General features: G+C 42.8%; 1 protein-coding gene across 9 annotated transcripts in view; it reads left to right on the top strand.

The window, feature by feature from the left end:
• LOC145341093 (transcription factor Dp-2-like) overlaps positions 1-22,066 on the top strand; it is a 194,597-nt gene extending 172,531 nt beyond the window's left edge. For all 9 annotated transcript variants that reach the window (XM_080185934.1, XM_080185936.1, XM_080185935.1 and 6 more), the window contains 5 exons: positions 7,037-7,105; positions 8,871-9,022; positions 10,594-10,760; positions 19,146-19,245; positions 19,874-22,066. In XM_080185934.1, the coding sequence (XP_080042060.1) occupies positions 7,037-7,105; positions 8,871-9,022; positions 10,594-10,760; positions 19,146-19,245; positions 19,874-20,069 (684 nt within the window). In that variant the 3' untranslated portion in view covers positions 20,070-22,066. The remainder of the gene's footprint in view (positions 1-7,036; positions 7,106-8,870; positions 9,023-10,593; positions 10,761-19,145; positions 19,246-19,873) is intronic.
• The last annotated feature ends 620 nt before the right edge of the window (positions 22,067-22,686 follow it).

Here is a 22,686-nt window from a genome sequence, read left to right as displayed (position 1 = left end):
AGATACTTTTCCACAATCTGATATGATTTGATTTATTATTGTCACATGTATTAGTATACAGTGAAAAATATTGTTTCCTGCACACTATATAGACCAAGCATAGCGAAGGAAAGAAGAGAATGCAGAATGTAGTGTACAGTCATAGCTAGGGTTTTGAAAAAGATCAACTTAATATGAAGTAGGTCCATTCAAAGTCTGATGGCAGCAGGGAAGAAGCTGTTCTTGAGTCGGTTGGTACGTGTCCTCAGACTTTTATATCTTTTTTCTGACAGAAGAAAGTGGAAGAGAGAATGTCTAGGGTGCTTGGGACCCTTAACTATGATAACTGCTTTTCCAAGGCAGTGGGAAGTGTAGACAGAGTCAATGGATGGGAGGCTGGTTTAAATGATGGACTGGGCTTTGTAGTTTCTTGTAGTCTTGAGCAGAGCAGAAGCCAAACCAAACTGTGGTACAACTAGAAAGAATGCTTTCTATAATGCATCTATAAAAATTGATGAGAGTCATAGTGGACAAACCAAATTTCCTTAGTCTTCTGAGAAAGTAGAGGAGTTGGTGGGCTTTCTTAACTATAGTGTCAGTGTAGCGAGACCAGGATAGGTTTCGATGAACTGGACACCTAAAAACCTCAATTTCTCGACCATTTCTACTTCATCTTCATTAATGTAGACATGGGCATGTCCTCCACTACATTTCCTGAAGTCGATTACCATCTCTTTCATTTTGTTTTGTAGACCCCTATCAGGTCTCCCCTCTGCCTCTGTCTTTCCTTAAATTTCACTATATTCCACCACTATTATTGCCACCATTTTTTTTGGGGGATGGGCTTTTATTCTCAGTCTTGACTCAGTTATATTTTCTCTGTCAGCTTGGGAAAACTCTACTTAGCTGCCACACATAGCTTAGGGTCTAATGCTTAGAGACAGGAATGCAGAGTGAGTGTCGCTTCAATTCTCATTCAAACAGGGACAGTTGAGGCCACCAAGAGATTTGAAACAGGATAATGGTGTTATCATCACTGAATCCCCTAGTGTCAACATCCTTGGGGTTACTATTGACCAGTAACTCAACTGGATTCACCACATAAACACAGTAGCTGTAAGAGCAGGTTCAAAGGCTAGGACTACAGCAGTGAGTAACTCACCTCCTGATTCCCCAATGCCTGTCCACCATCTACAAGGCACAAGTCAGGAGTATGATGGAATACTCCCCACTTGCCTGGATGGGTGCAGCTCCAACAACACTCAAGAAGCTCGCCACCATCCAGGACAAAGCAGCCCACCTGATTGGCACCACATCTACAAACATCAATCTCTCCACCGCTAGCGCTCATTAGCAGCAGTGTGTACTATCTACAAAATGCATTGCAGCAATTCGCCAAAGGTCTTTAGACAGCACCTTCCAAACCCATGACCACTTCCACCTAGAAGGACAAGGACAGCAGATACATGGGAACACCCCCCATCACCTACAGGTTCTCCTCCAAGCCACTCACCATCCTGACTTGGAAATATATCGCCATTCCTTCGCAGTTGCTGGGTCAAAATCCTGGCATTCCCTCCCTAATGGCATTGTGGGTCAACCCACAGCACATGACTGCAGTGATTCAAGAAGGCAGCTCACCACCACCTTCTCAAGGGCAACTAGGGATGGGCAATAAAGGCTGCCTGGCCAGCGACACCTATTTCCCACGAATGAATTAAAAAAATACAAAATTTTAAAACCGATGCAGAGGGCAGTGGAAAATCATGTGCAATCAGCCAAAGATTGGGGCGTCAGGTTTTCTGTGCAGGACAGGATCCGTGTGAAAGAATGCTGCATCAGTGGGAGCTCAGGAAGCTGGTCAGGAGACCCTTAGGAACTGTGGCAAATGCTGGGTAATGGTCTCTGGCAGTGAGTAAGTTAGAGATGAACAAGGGAAATCCATCAGTTTCACAGCAAAGCTAATTTCAGGTGAACGACAATACTACATTTGGTGACATTGACTTACTTGGTGCAGAACAGTGCTTGAACCTGGGCCTCTGAACAGTGACTAGTTTGCACAGATGCATGGCATTATTAGCTTTCGATTCCTTATCTGATTTCCTCTGATGTGTTTCCTGGACCCGTCTAACCCTTCAGTACAAATCAAATATTGCGCAAGTAGAGGAAATTAACCATATGGAGGCCTGCTCCTGAGTTTAATTTTCTTTAGTTTATTTAATAGTGTTGCAAGTAGGCTTACAGTAATATTGCAATGAAGTTTCTGTGGAAAAACCTCGAGTTGCCACACTCCAGCAACTGTTCGGGCACACTGAGGTAGAACTTAGCACAGCCAATCCACCTAACCAGCTTGTCTTTTGGATAGTGGGAGCAAACTGGAGGAAACCCATGTGGACACGGGGAGACTGTGCAGACTCTGCACAGACAGTGACCCAAGCCAGGAATTGAACCTGGGTCCCTAGCATTGTAAGGCAGCAGTGCTAACCACTGTGTTGCCCAGAATAAGAAAACCATGCTTAAAAATAGCAAGTTGCATTGAAAATATCAACACGTGTACCAAGTACACCCTGAGACGTCTCCTCGAAAGTGTTAATTATCATTTTGACAAGTTAGTTCTCCTAAGCACATGTTGTACAGCTCTTGGTGCACCATTGAGTGCATTGTTGGGCCGCACAGTGGTTAGCACTGTTGCTTCACAGCTCCAGGGACCTGGGTTTGATTCCTGGCTTGGGTCACTGTCCGTGTGGAGTTTACACATTCTCCCCGTGTCTGTGTGGGTTTGCTCTGGTTTCCGCCCACAGTCCAAAGATGTGCAAGTTAGGTTGATTGGCCATGCTAAATTGCCTCTTAGTGTCCTGAGATGCGTAGGTTAGAGGGATTAGTAGGTAAATACGTAGGGATATGGGGGTAGGGCCTGGGTGGGATTGTGATCAGTGCAGACTCGATGGGCCAAATGGCCTCTTTCTGCTCTGTAGAGATTCTATGATTCTTCTATTCTATGAGTATGGAAGGGAATCAGTAGCTGACAGCTGAAAAAGAGCAGTGTTAACAATCTGAACTGGATTCTGAGTGGGCATCAATAAATTTAAATAAGACATGGAAAATCACATCAAAATTCTGAAGTGTGGGAATTATCGTTGAGATGAGTTCACTGCATTGGTTCTAGCGTTGGTTTAGAAAACAGATTGGAAGGGAAGACCCAGTGGAACACTTAAACTTGACTGCGGTGTGGATTAATCTGTTATTGTTCTACCTGGTGCACATTCCTTTTATTCAATCCCTGTTTCTCTAATGGAAAAGTTTCAGGTGCTGAGGATGCTTGAGAGCAGAAACATCAACGTAGCAGTAAATGGAGTATTTGTGCTAATGATGCATGAACGAATCATGGCAAAACCCTTAAGCCTCTTGCTATTTTTAAATTGTGAATCGATAATTGCAGGTTTGAGTACATTTTAAAGTCTCGGATGAGCAGAATAATTCTGAAGAATCGGAAGATTGGTGAAGCCAGCAGCGACTTCCGAATAGAACCGTATAATCTTCTGCATGTTCAAAAATACATTTTTAAGAACTACTGTGTGAAATCTATATCCAGGAGGATTCGCTCCGTTATGTTGATATGAGATTTATTTTGCTTGCATATTATTGTTCATAAATTCACTCACTTTGGAACACTAATGAGATGTTTGGTTTGAGCTGCATCACTTGAATTATTGGGGGAAGAAAATGGTGCAAATGCTTTAAAGAATTTAATGCAGCAGATTCTTACTGTGGCAGTGCCATGTCTGTTATCTGCCTAACTACCCCACAGGTATGTTACCAACAGCAGAAGAAGCATTGGGTAGCCTGCCTGTCCCTAGGTCAATTGAGGCCCGTAACTGATCAATTAATGGCCACTTAAGGCCCTTCTCCTATCATGAGGATGCCCATGCCATGTGTTGGCTGGCAGCCTTTTTGAGGGCTGATGGGGAGGTCCTGCCTGTTTGGTAACACTGACCAATGGATGCTCCTCAGCCTCCTGAACCCAATCCTCCAACACCTCACCAGGATCTGACAGACTAGTTAGACTTATGGGCGGCACGGTGGCACAGTGGTTGGCAGTGCTGCCTCACAACGCCAGGGACCTGGTTTCGATTCCAGCCTTGGGTGACTGTCTGCGTGGAGTGTGCACATTCTCCTCGTGTCAGCATGGGTATCCTCCAGGTGCTCCAGTTTCCCCTCTCCCTCTGCACTATAGGGATTCTAGTCACAATATAAAAACCCATACAGCTTCTAATCTGGCTATTTGATGTTTCAGTGTGTTGGACTGACTGCAGTCCCAGTGGTGGCCATTGGCCTCAGTGACACTGCCAGGACGAGAATGTTGTTGGCCATCTAATTGATAGCCTGTGTCGTCCTGAGACAATTAACAGCTGTAACACTAACCCACAGCTTCCTGGCTGGCAGTGGTGGAATTGTCCCCTAACTTTTTTAAGCTGGGGGGCAGGAGAATCACCTTCGCGTAAAACCTAACTCTTCACCTGACAAATCCAATGTAGATGAAAGGGAATCCTGCATGTATAAACCATCCACTCTTTTTAAAAAAAAGTAATCTGGAGAAAAGCTTTTTGGAGACCGCCAATTGTGAGGTTTGTAAAGGATCATGGGATATAATTCCCCATTCTGTCAATTTCTAAAGCCAATATCAGAACACTTTTGGAATGAAATGTTCCCAAGGACATTCTTTGCTGAATAATATGGAACAGAATGCCATCACATACCTCACATTTTTGACAGTAGGTCTTCAGTTACCATGTTCTTTTGGCACAGGAGTCTCATTCAAAGGAGGTAATGGTTTCTTCGACTTCGAAGTGACCTCAATCCTTTGAAAAGCACATGCAGTAACTGGAAAGGGAAACCTTCCTGTATTTGTTGTCTTGTATATCAAAGCCAACACAAAATGTTTTTAACTGTTTGCAAGTTAACTGATGTTACTTTTGAGGCTACGATCAGCAATCTACGGGCGGCACGGTGGCGCAGTGGTTAGCACTGCTGCCTCACGGCGCCAGGGACCCGGGTTCGATTCCGGCCTCAGGTCACTGCCTGTCTGGAGTTTGCACTTTCTCCCCATGTCTGCGGGGGTTTCCTCTGGGTGCTCCGGTTTCCTCCCTCAGTCCAAAGATGTGCGGGTTAGGTTAATTGGTTATGCGAAATGGACCCTAGTGTCAGGAGGATTAGCAGACCAAAATGTGTGGGGTTACGGGAATAGGGCCTTGGTGGGATTGTGGTCGGTACAGATGTGATGGGCCAAATGGCCGCCTTCTGTACTGTAGAGATTCTATTCTATGAAAACGTGCACTTGTCTCATTTCTTATTGCCCATTCATTGGTCTCTGAGCCAGATCAAGATAGCAGCAGGTTTGATCTACTTGAAGAACTCCCTTTAGATTGCCTCCATAGTATGTCAAATGTCTAACCTCTGAATTACATTAAAGTTCCTTGCAGCAGCTTCACTAAATAAGATTGTCCCAACAGGTGCCAAGTTCTAAGCAGCTCTGTGCCAAGGGTTATGTGTGCCAATGACATTACACTAGATTGATACTCTTACAACTGTTGATAAGAGGATTTTCCACTGTATCTTACTTAGACTTAGCAGCACTTGCACCCAGAGGCACATGAGGCAGTCAGAGCACTCCAGTCTCTTCTGTCCTCTTCACTCTATCAACCTGGACTGAATTCAAACTGAGGGCCATGGGATAATCTTGAGTGATCCAACTCAGGGATCCGCCATCTGTTTGCTTCTGAGATCCCCTTCCGTGTTATGGAAAATTAGCAGACACGTTAGCAAAAATTGTTTTTTTTTGGAGGGGCATGAAATTAATTGTACAATTAAACACATTTTTTCTGTTTACTTGATGTGAAACTTGTTGCTGGTGCTTTTTTCAAATCATTCCTTGGCATCATCCCCCCCTCTATCTATAACTTCCTCCAGTGCTACAACTATCTGAGATCTCTGCACTCCAATTCTGACTTCTCACACATCCTAGATTTTTAACACTTCTTCACTCTAAACCATTCCTTCAATTGGCCAGTTCGAAAGTTCTGGAATTCCCTCCTTATTCCTGTCTATTTCTTTGCATATCTCTTGTCCTTTAATACTCTCCTCTAAAGCCTATTGCTTCAATCAGTTTTGCTGGAAAGAGAGACATGTTGCCAGAGCTTTTCATCTTGCACTCAATCAGGACAAATGCATGAATTTCATTGATAGAGGTATGGAGTTTAAAAACTGGGAGGTTATGTTGAAGCTGCATAAGGTGCTGGTGAGGCCACACCTGGAGTTCTGAGTACGGCTTTGGAAAGGATATACTGGCACTGGAGGAGGTACAGGGAGATTCACTAGGTTGATTCTGGAGTTGAGTGGGTTGGCTTATGAGGAGAGACGGAGTAGACTGAGGCTATACTCATTGGAATTTGGAAGAATGAAGGGAAATCTTATCGAAATATATAAGATTATGAAGGGAATAGATAAGATAGAAGCAGAGAGGTTGTTTCCACTGGCAGATAAAACTAGATGGGGGGCATGGCCTCAAAATAAGGGGGAGCAGATTTAAGACTGAGTTGAGGAGGAACTTCTTCACTCAAAGGGTCGTGAACCTGTGGAATTCCCAGCCCAGTGAAGCAGCTGAGGCTCCCTCATTGAACGTTTTTAAGGCAAGGTTAGATAAATTTTTGAACAGTAAAGGAATTAAGGGTTAGGGTGAGCGGGTGGGTAAGCGGAGCTGAGTCCACAGAAAGATCTTATTGAAAGGCAGATGAGGCTCGAAGGGCCAGATGACCTACTCCTGCTCCTGGTTCTTATGTTCTTCTCAATGCAAATTTCAAGCCAACACAGCAGTTTGATCTGAGAATCGAACCCGGGTTCCTAGCACTGTGAGGCAGCAGTGCTAAGCACTGTGCCACTGTGATGTGTTCTGGTGGGCCCCTTGATACCTTGTTGACCCCTGGCTGAGAATATCTGTTCTATCCACAGCCACCCCATCACCTCTTTCGTTGTGTTCTAATGGTAGCGGTTTAATTTTCAGGTGGAGAAACAGAGGCGAATAGAACGAATTAAACAGAAGAGGGCTCAGCTTGAAGAATTGATACTGCAGGTAACAAACATATCTGTTTCCACATAAAACCTATTTAGTTGTTTGCCAGAATAATTGCACCAGTGGTGCTTATGTTTGTATCTGAAGTACAATTAAGCCTTTGAACCCTGAAGTCAGAACAATGATAAAGAGAGTAAATTAACACTGGCAGGTTGTTGTGAGTAGTTTCTATTTTATGATGTGGATCTTACTGGAATAACGCATGAAATTGGAAGTCACATTTCGCAAATTTTGGCAATTGTCACACAGTACAGTCATACATACTTAAACCTCTAATTTGCTAGCTGCGTAAAATAGGTCTATAATTATCAGTTAAGAGAAAAATCCAGTAATTTACTTACCTTAATAATCTGTCATTTGTAATTGCTTCTGTTTATACCTTCTTCATGCATTTGCTAGATTTCTCCAGCACACTGTTAGCACTGCTTAGCATGTTCCACCACTCAAGAGTGTGGACAAGGGACCTAATCTCAACTTTGTGCCAATGTTGCTTCTGGGTCACCCATGAGAAAATACCTTAAAAACAGAAGTTACTTATTTAACTTGTTTTCCCTGTTCTTGATCCCTTCAATTCTCCTCCCCAAGGATGTGGCTGGCTTCCACTCACATCTTTCTCCATATGGCAGTTCTGAAATTTGGAAACTGCTGTATGATGCTAGTCATAAACCATCTGTGATTTACCCACCCTGAAACCAAAGCACTAGGTTAATTCTGTTAATATTTCCTTTAGTCTTCACTTGCCATCAGTGTCTCCCCACCCCCGCCCGCCCGCACGTTACCTATGTACATAGGGATAGTCTTCCACTATAAAGGCGCTATACAAATGCAAGTAGTCATTCTATTGTGGCATTCTAATATGACGGGTTTTGAATAGCTCAATTTGTCACTGTAACTCTACATGTTTTATAAACTATTTAAAAGACAATATTCAGTTTACTGATGCATTTTGTAACTATTTTAGATCTTGGCACCAAAAGTGATTTATTTCAACTCTCAACAACTTAATTGCAAAGCAGTATTTGAGAGCCAAACGAGTGTTGCACTAAAGCAAGAACTTGATCTGGCTAATACCCAAGAATAAAAAAAGTAGCAAGAATTTACTTGATCTCAGTCTTACTGTACACCTTTAGCCATTTATTCAAAAATATTAGGCAAGTGATCTTACAATTCAATTCAGTGCTCTCAAAAGATTTATCGTTGTCCAGAGCAAGATTCTGTTTGATACTTATCCTTTCCTTGCTCTTTCCATCCATAAACAAATTTAAATTACAATCTCTGTGTGCAGAAACTAGATAAGAGCCTTGTATCCGGAGACAGCTGAGTGAAACCCGCTCTACAATTGTATCTACTTGACTTGCTCAATCTAATTTATTTAAATTATCCCATCAACTGATGTGTTCATAAAAATAATGAGACATTGGCACATCTGAAACTCTCGCACAAAGCACTTTTAATTGATTGGCTGTGTAATGAATCACTAACTCCTAATGTAGTTCTAATTAATGCTTTTCATGTGTCAGTCATATGAATGCACATCAGGTGGTCATGTGAACCACACATTCATCGGGCTACCTGTGTTCCTTCCTCCCTTTTTGATCTGTTGTAATAACTATTCTGCATAGCTTCCCTTTGATTTTCCTGCGTGTTGCGTTTCTTCTCTACTCTTTCTAATTCTAAAGCCCTGCCTTTTTTTTAAATCTAGTTCTTATTTTTCATTCAGTAATTCAGATTTGAAGCTTTTTTCTTCCCTATTTCCAACTTGCAGCAAATAGCATTCAAAAATCTAGTCCAGAGGAATCGACAATCGGAACAGCAGACACAGAGCCCCCCTGCACCCAACTCTACTATTCAGTTGCCTTTCATCATAGTCAACACCAGCAAACGGACTGTCATAGATTGCAGCATCTCCAGTGATAAGTATGTATTTGTGTTGTATTTGGCCCAAGGCACTTAACCTGTTTGTTCTTATTACAGTAAAAAGTCTGACAACACCAGGTTTTAGTCCAACCGATTTATTTGATAATAGACTCGCAGGCTTTCGGGGTTAGCCCCTTCGTCAGGTGAATGGAGAGTTCTGGCCTCAGACAGAACTCTCCATTCACCTGACGAAGGGGCTAACCCCGAAAGCTTGTGAGTCTATTATCAAATAAATCGGTTGGACTAAAACCTGGTGTTGTCAGACTTTTTACTGTGTTTACGCCAGTCCAACGCCGGCACATCCACATCATGTTCTTATTACCTCAATTGTCTTATAAACTGCATTGTTTAATAGCATATTCTGCAACAAAGCAAAAACAAGAAACCAGAGGTGACACAGTGGTTGGCACCATTGCCTCACAGCACCAGGGATCCGGGTTCAGTTCCGGTCTTGGGTGGAATTTCTCCCCGTGTCTGCATGGGTTTGCTCCCACACTCCAAGGATGTGCAGGGCTGGCATGGTGGCACAGTGGTTAGCACTGCGGCCTCGCAGCACCAAGGACCTGAGATCAGTTCCGCCCTCAGGTGATTGTGTGGAGTTTGCACATTCTCCACATGTCTGCATGGGTTTCCTGCAGGTGCTCAAGTTTCCTCCCACACTCCAAAGATGCGTAGGTGGATTGGTCATGCTAAATTGTCCCTTAGTGCCCCAGGTTAGGTGGATTAGTCATGGTAAATGTGTGGGGTCATGGCGATAGGGCAGGGGAGAGGGCCTGGGTAAAATACTCTGTCAGAGAGTCAGTGCAGATTCGATGAGTTGAATGACCTCTTCCGCACTGTAGGATTCTTTAATTCAATGATGATTCTACGAACTAGTTCCCCATGAGCCAACTAAGATCCAGGAGCTGTATAACACGATCATAGATATGCATGGATATTATACATAGATATGAGGATTTTTAGAATTGAGAAACTTATTTCAACAGTTCAGGATAACACCAAGAATGGGAGGCAAAACAGGCTATGGATGACTAATTTGCAGCTGGAGTGCTTGACGTAAATATGAACGGACAAAATTGATGGCAGGAAAAGGCCAGCTTGTCCATCAAGCCTGCCCCACATCCTTAATGTTTGGAGGATTATGACTTCATATATCCCTCCCCATCCCTCATTCAGTCATTATAACTGTGTTGGTGCCTGGAAGAAGTGAAAAAAAAAGTGGGGAGAAACTCTTGGAAATTCCTCTCTGACACCCTCATGTAATCCAAACCAGTCCAAAAAAATCACATAACTACATGTGCTTTAACCGGGAACCAAATTAACGTCTTATAACTTAAATATGCCAAAGAACATTTCTTTCTTTTTAACTGGGCATGTGGAAATCTTTGGTCTGCTGTGTTCTTTATTCTTACATGTTATATTCTTTGTTACGCTCTTTATGATTTATGCCAATATTCTATATGCATGTCACAATGTAAAGACAAATATTAATTAAAACTGAATTGCTGTGATTTTGTAGTTGTCTGCTGTATATATTTGATGAAGTATTTAACTTTCACCAACTATCTCAGGTTTGAATATCTATTCAACTTTGACAACACCTTTGAGATTCATGATGATATTGAAGTACTAAAACGTATGGGAATGTCCTTTGGCTTGGAATCCGGCAAATGTACACCAGAAAATCTGAAAACCGCCAACTCATTGGTACCAAAAGTTTTGCAGCCCTACGTTGCAGGTTAGTAGTAGCAAAGGATTACTTTTAGAGACCATTGTGAATTTTTATACCTTGAAGCTTTATCAGATTCCTTGTATTTGTGTTGCAAGCTACCCTAAACCACAGTTGAGATGTCTGTATGCAAAGCCAGTAAAAATTTTCATATCTATTTAGATTTGTTGATTGTTTAATAATCTCTGTGCTGTTAATTTATACTCAAGCTGCACATTATTAGCAACAATTACTTCCAATACATATACAGAGTATTTAGGTACAGATTAAAATTTCCCTTTACCCAACTCAAAGATGCCTTAATTTCAGCCTCCGACTGCCGTCATTCACTGGACAAGCTTGAGTCTTGCTATTATATGTATAAAATATACATCTAGGTTGTTTTGTAATGAGATGGAGTTAATTAGTGATCTTGTAGTAAAAGATCCTTTAGGGAAGAGTGATCATTACATGCTTGAATTTCAAATTCAGTTGAGGGCAGTAAACCTGAGTCCCACACTTGTGTTCTGGTGCTAAACTAAGGTAGTTACATAGTCATGAGATTTGGCCCTAGTAGCAGCAAGAGTAAAAGGTAGAACCGTTGATGAGCAGAGGCAGACATTTAAGAAGATATTCAATTCCTCCCAACTAATACATATTCCAGAGAGGAAGAAAGATTTTGGTGGGGGGGGGATTGGTGGGTGGTGGTGGTGTGTGTGGAGAAGGAGGAGGAATCCATGTCTAAGCGACATGGTTAAAGGTTACATAAGGGCAAACATTTAAGGCATATTGCAAAGTTCAGTGGCAGGGTGAAGGATTGGGAAACGTTTAAAGACCAACAAAGGGCTGCTAAAAAGGTAAGAAAAAGGGCGAAGGTAAATTATGAAAGAAATCTGTCGCAAAATGCAAAAACGGAAAGCATAAGATTATATAAGTATATAAAAAGTAAGAGAGTACCTAACGTCAACTTTGGTCTCTTACAAGATGAAACTGGGAAGTTAATGGGGAACATAGAAATGGCAGAGACGCTAAATCAATATTTTGCCTCAGTTTTCACGGTGGACAATGCTAAAACCATCCCAAAAATAGTAGGTAATGTAGAGGTTGTAGAAAAGGAGGAACTTAGACCAATTGCCATCATTAGGGAAAAAATACTGAGCAAACTATTGGGATTAAAGGCAGACAAGTCCTCAGGGCCTGATGGCCTACACATTAGGGCTTTAAAGGAAGTGTCAGCGGAGGTAGTGGAGGCATTGGTTACAATATTCCAAAAATTCCCTGGATTCTGCAAAGCTTCCAGTGGATTGGAAAAAGGCTAATGTTCAAAAAGACCTGTTCAAAAAGGGAGAAAGTCAGAAAATAGGAAACTCTCAACTAGTTACATTGGGAAATTGTTGGAATTCATTATGAAGGAAGCAACCACTTGACATTTGGAAAGTCAAAGTGCAATCCATCAGAGTCAGCATGGTTTTATGAAGGGTAAACCCTGCTTGACTAATTTTGTTAGAGTTCTTTGAAGCTGTAACAAGCAAAGTGGATAATGGGGGAACTGTAAACGTAGCACATCCGGACTTCCAAAAGGTATTTGATAAGTTGCCACACACAAGTTAAGATCCTACAGGTTGAGTGTAATATATCAGCTTGGATAGAGGACTGGCTAACCAGCAGAAAGTAGAGAGTGGGGATAAATGGGTCTTTTTCTAGTTGGCAAGATGTAACTAATGGAATGCCACAGGGTTTGGTCCTCGGGCCCCAACAATGTACAATCTATATTAATGACTTGGATGCAGGGATAGAAGGTACTATAGCCAAATTTGCAGGTGATATTAAAATAGTTGGGAAAGCAAATTGCAATGAGGACATAAGGAATTTACAAATGGATATGAATAGGTTAGATGAGTCTATCAAAATTTGGCAGATAGAATTTAGCGTGGGTAAGTGTGAGGTTGTTCGTTTTGGTCAGGAATTTGGTCAATGGAATTTTGGCATTCAGTGCTAATGGAGTAGAGTATATAAGTAGGGAAGCGCTATTGCAACTGTACAAGGCACTGATGAGACCTCATCTGGAGTACTGTGCACAATTTTGGCCCCCTTATTTGAGGACGGATGTAAATGCATTAGAGGCAGTTCATAGAAGGTTCACTAGATTGATTCCAGGGATGAAGGACTCGTCTAATGAAGAGAAATTGAACAGTTTAGGCCTATACTCTCTGGAGTTTAGAAGAATGAGAGATCTGATTAAGGGATGTAAGATGCTGAAGAGGATTGACAGCATAGACGTAGAGATTTCCCCTTTTTGGAAATTCTAGAACGAGAGGCCATAGTGTTAGGCTAAGGAGTGGAAGATTTAAAACAGAAATGAGGAGGAAGGACTTCACTCAAAGGGCTGTGAATCTGTGGAATTCTCTACACTGGTGCGCAGTGGATGCTGGAACACTAAACAAATTTAAGGAGATAGACAGATAGGTTTTTAATTAGCAACTAGATGAACATTTATGGGAGCAAGCAGGAAGGTGGAGATGAGGCCGAGATGTGGTCAGCCATGATTGTATTGAATGGCGGAGCAGGCTCGAGGGGCTGAATGGTCTACTCCTGCTCCTGGTTCTTACATTATGTTTTCTGGTCTCTCAAACGACCTGCAGAACTGTTTTCTGTTGTGGGCCTTGCCTTACAGTTCAGCCTAGCCCATGCTGGTTTCAGAGGGAGGAGACCTTGATCAACTTGAGGTTAAATCACACCCAGGCTAATCTTTGACTACTTTGAGAATGTTACATATTTCAGCCAACCACAGAATCATCTTTGCCAAAAAAAATCTGTTAACCAGATTTACTACTTTCTATTCTCGAAATTGGAAGAAACATATTTTGTTCTGTAACCTCATAAAATAATGAAATGTAGTGAGCATAAAAATACCAGGTATCATCTGTGTTTCAGAGAAAAGTAAATTTTATAAAAATTTATCCATGGCTCAATGTATATAACTCATCTCTATTAACTCATCTCTATTTTCTAAGTGATTAAACCATCCCACTCTCAAATATCTTTTACTCACATATTTTACCCACATACATTTTCATCCCACGTTCTTTGTTTCACGCAGGATGATCCAGTTTAATGTAACATACTCGTGGCCCAGATTTTGCAGTAAAAATAACAGTGAAGCTATCAGCATTCGCCACAGTTAAAGAGTAAATTGGATAACAGTTTCCCATGACAGTACATGTGTAGTTAAACCCATAGATCAGGAAGTCGCTGTTCGAGTTGCCCTGCTCCTGCAGAAGCTGGCTGGATTGATATCTTGCCTAGCGACCCGACATTCAAATACACGATGGGTGCGAAATTGGGGTTTATGCTCTAAATACTCAGTAAACACTATAGAAACGGTTACAGTTTGTCCATTCAAAATCAACTTATCACAGCATGGTAGATCGTAATTACTGCCAATCAACTTCTCTGGCGCTGAAAATCAACCTTGCCGGTGTGGAGTCTCTTACTTCAGACTTTAATTGACATTGGAGATTTTTATCATAAAATCCCTACAGTGCAGAATGAGGCCATTCAGTCCATCAAGCCTGCACCGACAACAATTCCACCCAGGCCCTATCCCCGTAACTCCACGTATTTCCATTGCTAACCCCCACCACCACCACAAACTCCCCCCCCCCCCCCCCCCCCCACCCCCGAACTCTGAGGGGCAATTTACCATGGCCGATCAACCAAACCTGCACATCTTTGAGTGTGGGAGGAAACTGCAGCCCCTGGAGGAAACCCATGCAAACACGGGGAGAACGTGTAGACTCCACACAGTCACCTGAGGCTGGATTTGAACCCGGGTCCCTGGCCCTGTGAGGCAGCAGTGCTAACCACCTCTGTGCTACCGTGCCACCTTTTTCTTTCTCTCCTGCCTTGCTTTCTTTTCATGGGACTGTGTTGTGCATCACTTAGCTGTTGCACGTCTATGTTAAGGAACTGTGAATGAAAAATATCACCCTGTTGAGAGCATACATTTATTGTGTGTGCTGGGGCAAAGAACTCCAAGATAAAGTCAAATGCAAATTACCTTTCATCCACTGCTTAAGGAAGTCACGTTTTAAAAATATGTCTATAATTATTGAACCACTAATAAAAGTATTCTACTTCACCACAAAAGGCCTGAGAAACAAAAGTGCTGCAGTCATAAATTCTGTGTGACATCGTCAATTTCAAAAGCCATTTGCCTTTAAATAGATCCCGTCTCTATTGCTTTGAATGTTCTTTTTAAACTGGCCTGGCTTGTCCTGCATCAGTGCGTTCAGGCAATCCTTCTTTTTCCTGGAATTGTGATGGCGCCCCATTTATTGCCTTTTTCAAATGGTTTGCAGATTTGAAAAGGTTAAGCTGGCACCCCTTTTTCTCACGGGCCACCGCTGAAATGTACCATCCGCGATCTATATTTCAGAGCCGCTGAAAGGATATAGAATTGTCACGTGTGCCACCTCACACAGTCAGTTTATTTTGTTGGCACTGCTTGTACTTCACCAGAATTTTATATATTTTGTTTTGCGGGGGAGCGGTTACAGCCTCTTGAGCGTCTAATTGCCAGCTAGAGAAAGGAGATACTAAGAGAAATTCAAGGCTTTGTCGAAAACCCCTTTGTTCTATTAAGGTAGGGGGTCAAGAAAGAGAGGCTATTTAGTTCCAGCAGTGCTGGTAGTTACCATGGTGACTCCTAGTAACCCATTCTCAATTGACATTCAAAGAATGTTCTTTACCATTTTGTTCTTTCCTTCTGAATTTATTATCATTTATTCGGTGCTTTGCTGTAAGCTCAGGTTCTGCTTACAGTGTTTTTGTGGGGGAAAAAATTCGCAAGGTGTTTTAATAGCTGTGTGTGTGGAAAAAGCAGGATAGCCACATCAAGGATAAATGTTTAGAGTGAGTTCATGGGCATGTTACATCCAGGGCGAATATTCTAGGCAGCCTTGTGCGTCCTGTCAGAATGGCCATAGGTGAATTTGGACCAGGGTCGGGTCGGGGAGGAATTGAGCAAGTTGTTTGGAGGTGTAAGCAGGTATTAATTTGTACGCCTGGGGCGATCGAAGATTCTGCGTAACGTTGCAGGACTATTTCCAGTGAGAAGTCTTCCAGTTGTGTGAGAGGGCGAGCTTTTTGAGTCTACCCTGTTCACCGTGTGAGGTGGATCACGGGTATGGCCACATTATAAAAGTAATTCAGTTGATGATGTGTCTCAGCAATCACTGTGGAATCCTATGGTGCAGGAAGAAGCCAAGCGGCCAACCCATCATTCCAATGCTGGTTTTTTGAACAAGTTGCTTCATTCACCAACCCCCCTCCCCTTTGAGTGTATATTTACCCACTTGAATGTTACTGTTAAATCTTCTTACACCACAGTTTTAAGCTGCATTGCAGCTTATTGCGTTTCTAAAAAAAATTACCAGCGTCCCTCTGGCTCTTTCGCCAATTACCTTAATAACCACAGTTTAATCACCCCCTTAATCTTCAACATTCCAAGGAAAATCCCTAGTCCAATAGTTTTTACACTTAGCTGCAGTTCCTGGTCTCACTCTGATAAATTTCTCTTGTGACCCCTCTCAGACTTTGACATCCTTCCCAAAATCTGATGTCCTTAATTGGACACTGTGGTTTACTGAGACTTAAAATGTTATCTTTACAGGTTTAGCAAAGCCTCATTATTCCGAAGTCAACCAGTTTGCAAAAAAATGATGCAAGATGTTGACCTCCCCTTTGTTGGGGGATGAAAATAGTGCACGCAGTACAATGTTACACTTTTAAAAAGGAAGTCTTCGCCATAGGAATGAGCCTTGGTTTATAGGACCAGCCATATGTACACGGGACATCGGGACAGGGTCACACAATGTGGGGAAGTTTGGATATTGGGGGAATGGACATCAGGGTTGGGGGAGTGGTGTCAGAAATCAGGGTGTGGGCATTAGACAGTAGTGGTGTTGGCATGTGGATAGATCATCAGGGTGGGCGGATCGGGTTGGGTTTGAGGTGGGTGTAGGTAGGGTCAGATCTCCTGGGAGGGTTGGTCAAGGGGTCCCCCAAGAGGGGTTGTAACTATTTGTGTTACACAGTGTAAATTGTCCGAAGTTTACAATTTAATTTGCATTTTCGGACGGTTCCCCAGTTGCCCAGGAGATGTTACTTCTGCACAGTTGATGTGCAAACCTTTACATTGAAACTTCCCAGATGGATTCCCCAGTGCAACTCCGCGGTGCCCCACACATATCTGTGGGAACTCGGAAGTTACGGCCCTGTTGGGGGCAGAATTGCTGGAAAGGCTTTATCCTGTTTGATGGTGTGACATTTAAAATGGATCACGACGCTTTAGTGAGCCCATGATTCTCAGTCTGAGGGAATTAGTTGGAAGGTGTTGGATTGTGGTGAGATTGTTCTCCACAGGATGTGAGTAGAAATCAGAGGCTGAATCATTCCCTGCTGACTCTTCATGCATTTTTATGTAGGCAGATCATTGTCAGGAGGATTTCAGTAAACCATACTAATCAACTTCTGAAATTGCCATGCTGTGTTTATGGAAACTATAAAACAGCGGGGTAATTTTTTTTTTAGAAATAATTTTATCCTTTCATACTTGACCTATCCGACATCTTAAACTCCCTCACATTAAGGCAATTAAGGTGATAACCAGTCTGTCACTTTATGGTAATGGCAGGGGGAAATTTGAGGCGGTTCTTTGAGAGAATCACACACCATTTGTGATTTCATTTCATTTGCTCAGTTTTAATCTTTATTGGTTTGTGCTGTTCCTTTCTTTAGCTATTTATATCTACATGCCAATTAAGTGACAGGTTGCACTGATAGGACCTTGGGACCAGCTATCTAGTTTGGTGTCTCATAAATTATCCCGCCTACATTTGCAGAAGGGCCCCGAATCAGTATCACAATTGTTTGATCCTCTGTGCATTGTACAATAAACTCCCGCCAGTCCAAACATTGAGGCTAGGTGGGAACGGCCCTTAAACAGCCTGAACTGGAGCAGTGGCAGTCAGCTTGTCCGAGGCCTTGACCGCCCAAGCATAAAATCACTGCAAGGTCGAGTCAGCCTAGAACTCAGAGAGAAGCCCATTCCTTTAATTTCATGTTTCCCACCAACAGGGAGAGGGGGAGCATGAAATTCAGGCCTGTGAAAACTAAAATACCCCAGATATGTCATGGGGTGGCACAGTGGTCAACATGGTTGCCTCTCAGCGCCAGGATCCTGGGTTCGATTCCCCGCTTGCGTCACTGTGTCTGTGTGGAGTTTGCACATTCTCCCCATGTCTGCGTGGGTTTCCTCCAGATGCTTCGGTTTCCTCCCACAGTCCAAAGATGTGTGGGTTAAGTGCACTGGCCATGCTAAATTGCCCTTTAGTGCCCCAGGATGCGTAGGTTGGAGGGATTAGTGGGGTAAATGTGAGGTTACGGGGATAAGGCCTGAGTGGGATTCTTGTTGGTGCAAGCTCGATGGGCTAAATGGCCTCCTTCTGCACTGTAGGGATTCCAAAACAAAATGTTTGCGTCCATGCACAATAATTTCAGCTTCATGCAACATTCAACTGTCGGTATTAGTCCAATACAAGGGTTTTGCTAAAGCAAAATAGAGTGAGATTTGATGAGCGGGCAGCATTACGCTACTTTTACTTTTAATTCCTGTGTGGCATCCAACGTGATTTGAAAAATGCTCAGGGGGTCTGCGAAACCATCTGGGCACCTGATAAATTCTTTTAACCTCACTTAAATATTTATAGATAGAGATTCTCCCACTGTGCTCTCTAAATATTTAACTTTATTACTGTAGGGAGAGTGCTCTGCCCTGACATGTATTCGGGCATGTGAATAGCTCTCCCCTGGGGCAAGACTATTGCAGATTCAGCCAGCCATGTCCAAGCTGCATCTACTAGTCTCAGATTGGTAGCAGCAGTGTACTCGTACCTTTAAAGTAGTGTATGTTCACACTTCCTATCTTGCTTTGAAACCTCGTGTTGGCATCGGCTCAGTCAGTCGCAGTTCCCTCTGACTCTCACTGAAGAGACTGGAGCACACAATCGCGAGTGACACTTGGGTGCAGTACAGAAGGAGAGTTGCGTTGTCCGAGATGCCATGTTTCAGATGAGACATAGACCTTTGACCTGCTTAGGTGGGTTTAAAAGATCCCATTGGCAATACTTGAAGAAGATTAGAGGAACTCTTCTTGTGTCCTGGTTGAATGCAAGTCCTTTCCTTTCATTAACATAGCCTGGTGAAATGAAATGGAAGCTTGCCAACCACAGTGCTTGCATCTACAGCTGTTGTGTTGATTTTGCAGTGTGGGCACTGGGGCACTAGTTTCTGCCGCATTCATTGCATTTTTTGTGATGTACAATTATGATCTGGCTATTCTTTTTCTGACAGAAATGGCTGATGGGTCGTCCTGGGCCAATAGGGAAGTTCCTACAGATCTAATTCAAACTGCCACAGCTTTATCAACAACAGGCTCTATCTCACAATCCAGGTAAAACTACTTATAACTTCAAACTGTGAATAAATTGGAGGGTAGGAGGTGTTCAAATGCAAGCACTTATTTAGACCATGGGAATGGCTTCCCCCTTGCTTTCTTTTAAGTTTATTTATTAGTGTCACAATTAGGCTTACATTAACACTACAATGGAGTTACAGTGAAAATCCCCTAGTCGCCACACTCCGGCGCCTGTTTGGGTACACTGAGGGAGAATTCAGCATGGCCAATGCATCCTAACCAGCAAGTTTTTCAGACCATGGAAGGAAACCGGAGCACCCGGAGGAAACCCACGCAGACATGGGGAGAACGTGCAGACTTTGCGTGGACAGTGACCCAAGCCAGGAATCGAACCCGGATCCCTGGTGCTAGGAGGTAGCACTGCTAACCACTGTGCCACTGTGCCACCAATCTACAAACCTTTCCGTAGACTTGGCAGTCAGCAGTTGCCATTTATTTGTCCTTATTCCACTGTATTCTGAGTGCAGGCCACTCTGTGCATTGTTGAAATGCTGCTAATATACAGCAAAGAAAAAAATGCCCTGAAGTTGTTGCCTAGGTGCAAGAGTGGCAAGTCGTTGAAATTTATTAAGGGTGTGTCCGGCTTCTGTTTTCTAACCAACAGCATAAACCCCGGATTATCTCTGGATGTAGAAGTTGCCCTAGCAACTGGACACCTCCTTGCTCCGGAGAGTCGCCACTCAAGCAGCGTTGCATCGCACTATGAGTCACGAGGTGAAACACCGTGCTCGTTTAATGACGACGATGAAGACGAGGACGATGATGAGGACGACTGCTCTTCGCTTGTTGAAGGAGAGTAAAGAGTGTGCTGGCATACCTCTCAAGCTGCTCATGTGTGCTTTTTATTAAGCTGTACTGTACTATGTTTCACCATCCACTCTTGTCGTCTTTGTGACTGACCCTTGCAGACTGAATGTCGAGGTGTGGGGGGGGCTGTCGGGGAGGGAGAGAAATGAACAGCAATTCTGTGTGAATGTACAGAATCCTGTGAGGCAGCTTTTAGTTTGTTGCTTTACATTTATCAGACCCAGTTAAAAATAGTCCAAAGCGGATTGTCTGGCACAGTTTTAAGAGCTGCTATTTTTTTTTTGTCCTGATTTGTTTTGCTTCCACTCTGTCCCCCGTCCCCCGCCCCTCTTTACTCCTGCCCTTTGGAAACCTATGGAATTCATAACCTGGTTGTTTCAGTGTTGCTGTTACAAGTGTTACCTTTTACTTGTGTGGGTGAGTTTTGGATTTAGGGTATGTTGAAATGAAGCAAGCAATTTTGGTTACTTCACAGTTTCTAACATGGTCCGGGTAGAAGCACAACTGGAGACCATTTAAGTTTTGGGGTTCGTGACTGACTGGGAAATGTCTGGTACAAATTTGGGTATACTTCCGATCTGAAATCATGGGGTTTGTCCAGTTCTAAAGCAAGGGAGTTGCAAAGAAATGCCAAGCTCTGATGTTGATCTAAGCTAATATATGACATTTATTTAGAAAGAATGAGTAAAATTAATTTTGTAGTCTTAAATTCACTTGTGTGAATGATTTTTTTTTACTGTCGAGCAAAAAATCAAAAGTAACTTTCCTCAACAATTTCCAGTGACTGAGGATAATAAGTCCAAACTGCTGATCAAGCCACCTCATACAAGAGGACTATCAGCGATATATTTTTGCTCCTCTCAGTGACACTGTGAACCTAACCGTTGAGAAGTTTATTCACACGGCTTAGGATGGTGCCAGGTTCGATCTCCAGAAGTAGCTAAACCTTCAGGGCACTGCCAGGCAGCCTGGATCAGACAGGGTTGGCCAGCCTTCCTGGCCCTGATTGCTCTGCAGCTCTCCCTACTCTGGTGCGCTTGACTGGTGGGTCAGGCGAGGGCACGTGGTCAGCCTTGAAGTCATGCGGCCCTCTAGTCCGTCAACACTCAGCTGTCAAAGGTCACCTGTGAATGATGATCATCTGGGCAAGCTACTGAGGCCTCTGGAACTGTGGCCAGGCAAGGAGACAACGTTTACAGGAGAAATGGGGAAGGGAGAGTATTGTATTTTAAACAAAAAACACTTCTGATTTTGAACTTTTGTACATTGACTTTTTTAAACAATATTTAGACAAATACTCTCATCTGTATCCCCTTCCATCACATATCCTGATATCATTTTTTTTTACTATCATCCCCGTGCTCCCATCTTTTATAAAGAGGTAATATCCGATAAACATGTAATCTCTGTCTAGAGCATCAGACGGAATACTTACTGAAATTCAATAATTTATGGTTGTACTTTCACACATCAGCCTCTCCTTTCGAAATCTGTTGGTCTGCACATGCAAACCTTTAGGAACTCATTGGGGGTAAAATTGGTCACGGGCAGTGGTGTAAAGCAGGGGATAGCAAAGCAACAAACCCGCCTTCTACACCACCCAACCTTTCTATTGACCTCACATCAGTACGTTATCACCTATTAAATGCTGCAGCCCCAGACCAATTTCATCTCCAGTGTGTTTTCTTTTTGTAAATAATTAGCCATGTTATTAATTTTTCATTCAAGTTTTATATCCACTTTGTAGAAATATGTTCACTGTACATATATATAAAACATTCTTCTGTTGTGCTGCAAGTGGGATATTAAGGTATACCTTTTGGTATGGTTTTAAAATAAGGACATCATTGTTGAATGTGTTGACGATCAAACCTGCATGGCCTTTGGTGATAGTGCAGCTACCTGTTTCCTGTGTTTTCAGGGAAGAATATTTCCACACAAACTAAGAGATTTGTATTGTAGAACATGGAATAAAATAATTTAAAGACAATCATGACTGACTGAACTTCTTTAAATGTGTAAAAGCATATTGAGATATTACTTTCACATGAAAATGTGACTCTGGAGTTACATGCAGGCCAGACCAGGTAAGGACGGCAGATTTCCTTCCCTAAAGGACTTAAGTGAACCAGCTGGGTTTTTCTAACAGTTGACAATGATTTCATGGTCGTCAGTGGATTCTTAATTCCAGATTTTTTTTATTGAATTCAAATTCCACCATCTGCCATGGTGAGATTCAAATCCAGGTCCCCAGAATATTAGCTGTGTTTCCAGATTAATAGTCAAGGTTTATTTATTTATTAGTCATAAGTAAGGCTTACATTAATGCTGCAATGAAGTTACTGTGAAATTCTCCTCATCACCATTCTCCGGCCCCTGTTCGGGTCAATGCACCTAGAACAAAGAACAACACAGGCACGGGAGACAGGCCATTTGGCACAAAGAGCCCACGCTGCTATTTTAACATTGAGTGCCCTCCTCTACCCATGACCTTTGTCTACACCTATTGGGGAAGATTGAGGGAAGACTAATTTAGGGACAATTTGTTACACCAATCAGCCTAACAGCACGTTTTTTGGGATGTGGGAGGAAACCGGAGCACCCAGAGAA

Source organism: Carcharhinus amblyrhynchos, chromosome 3 (genome assembly GCF_965287045.1).
Source record: "Carcharhinus amblyrhynchos chromosome 3, sCarAmb.v2.hapA, whole genome shotgun sequence".
Lineage (NCBI taxonomy): Eukaryota > Metazoa > Chordata > Chondrichthyes > Carcharhiniformes > Carcharhinidae > Carcharhinus > Carcharhinus amblyrhynchos.
Note: the sequence above shows the minus strand (reverse complement) of the source record. Positions and strands in the feature narration are given on the sequence as shown.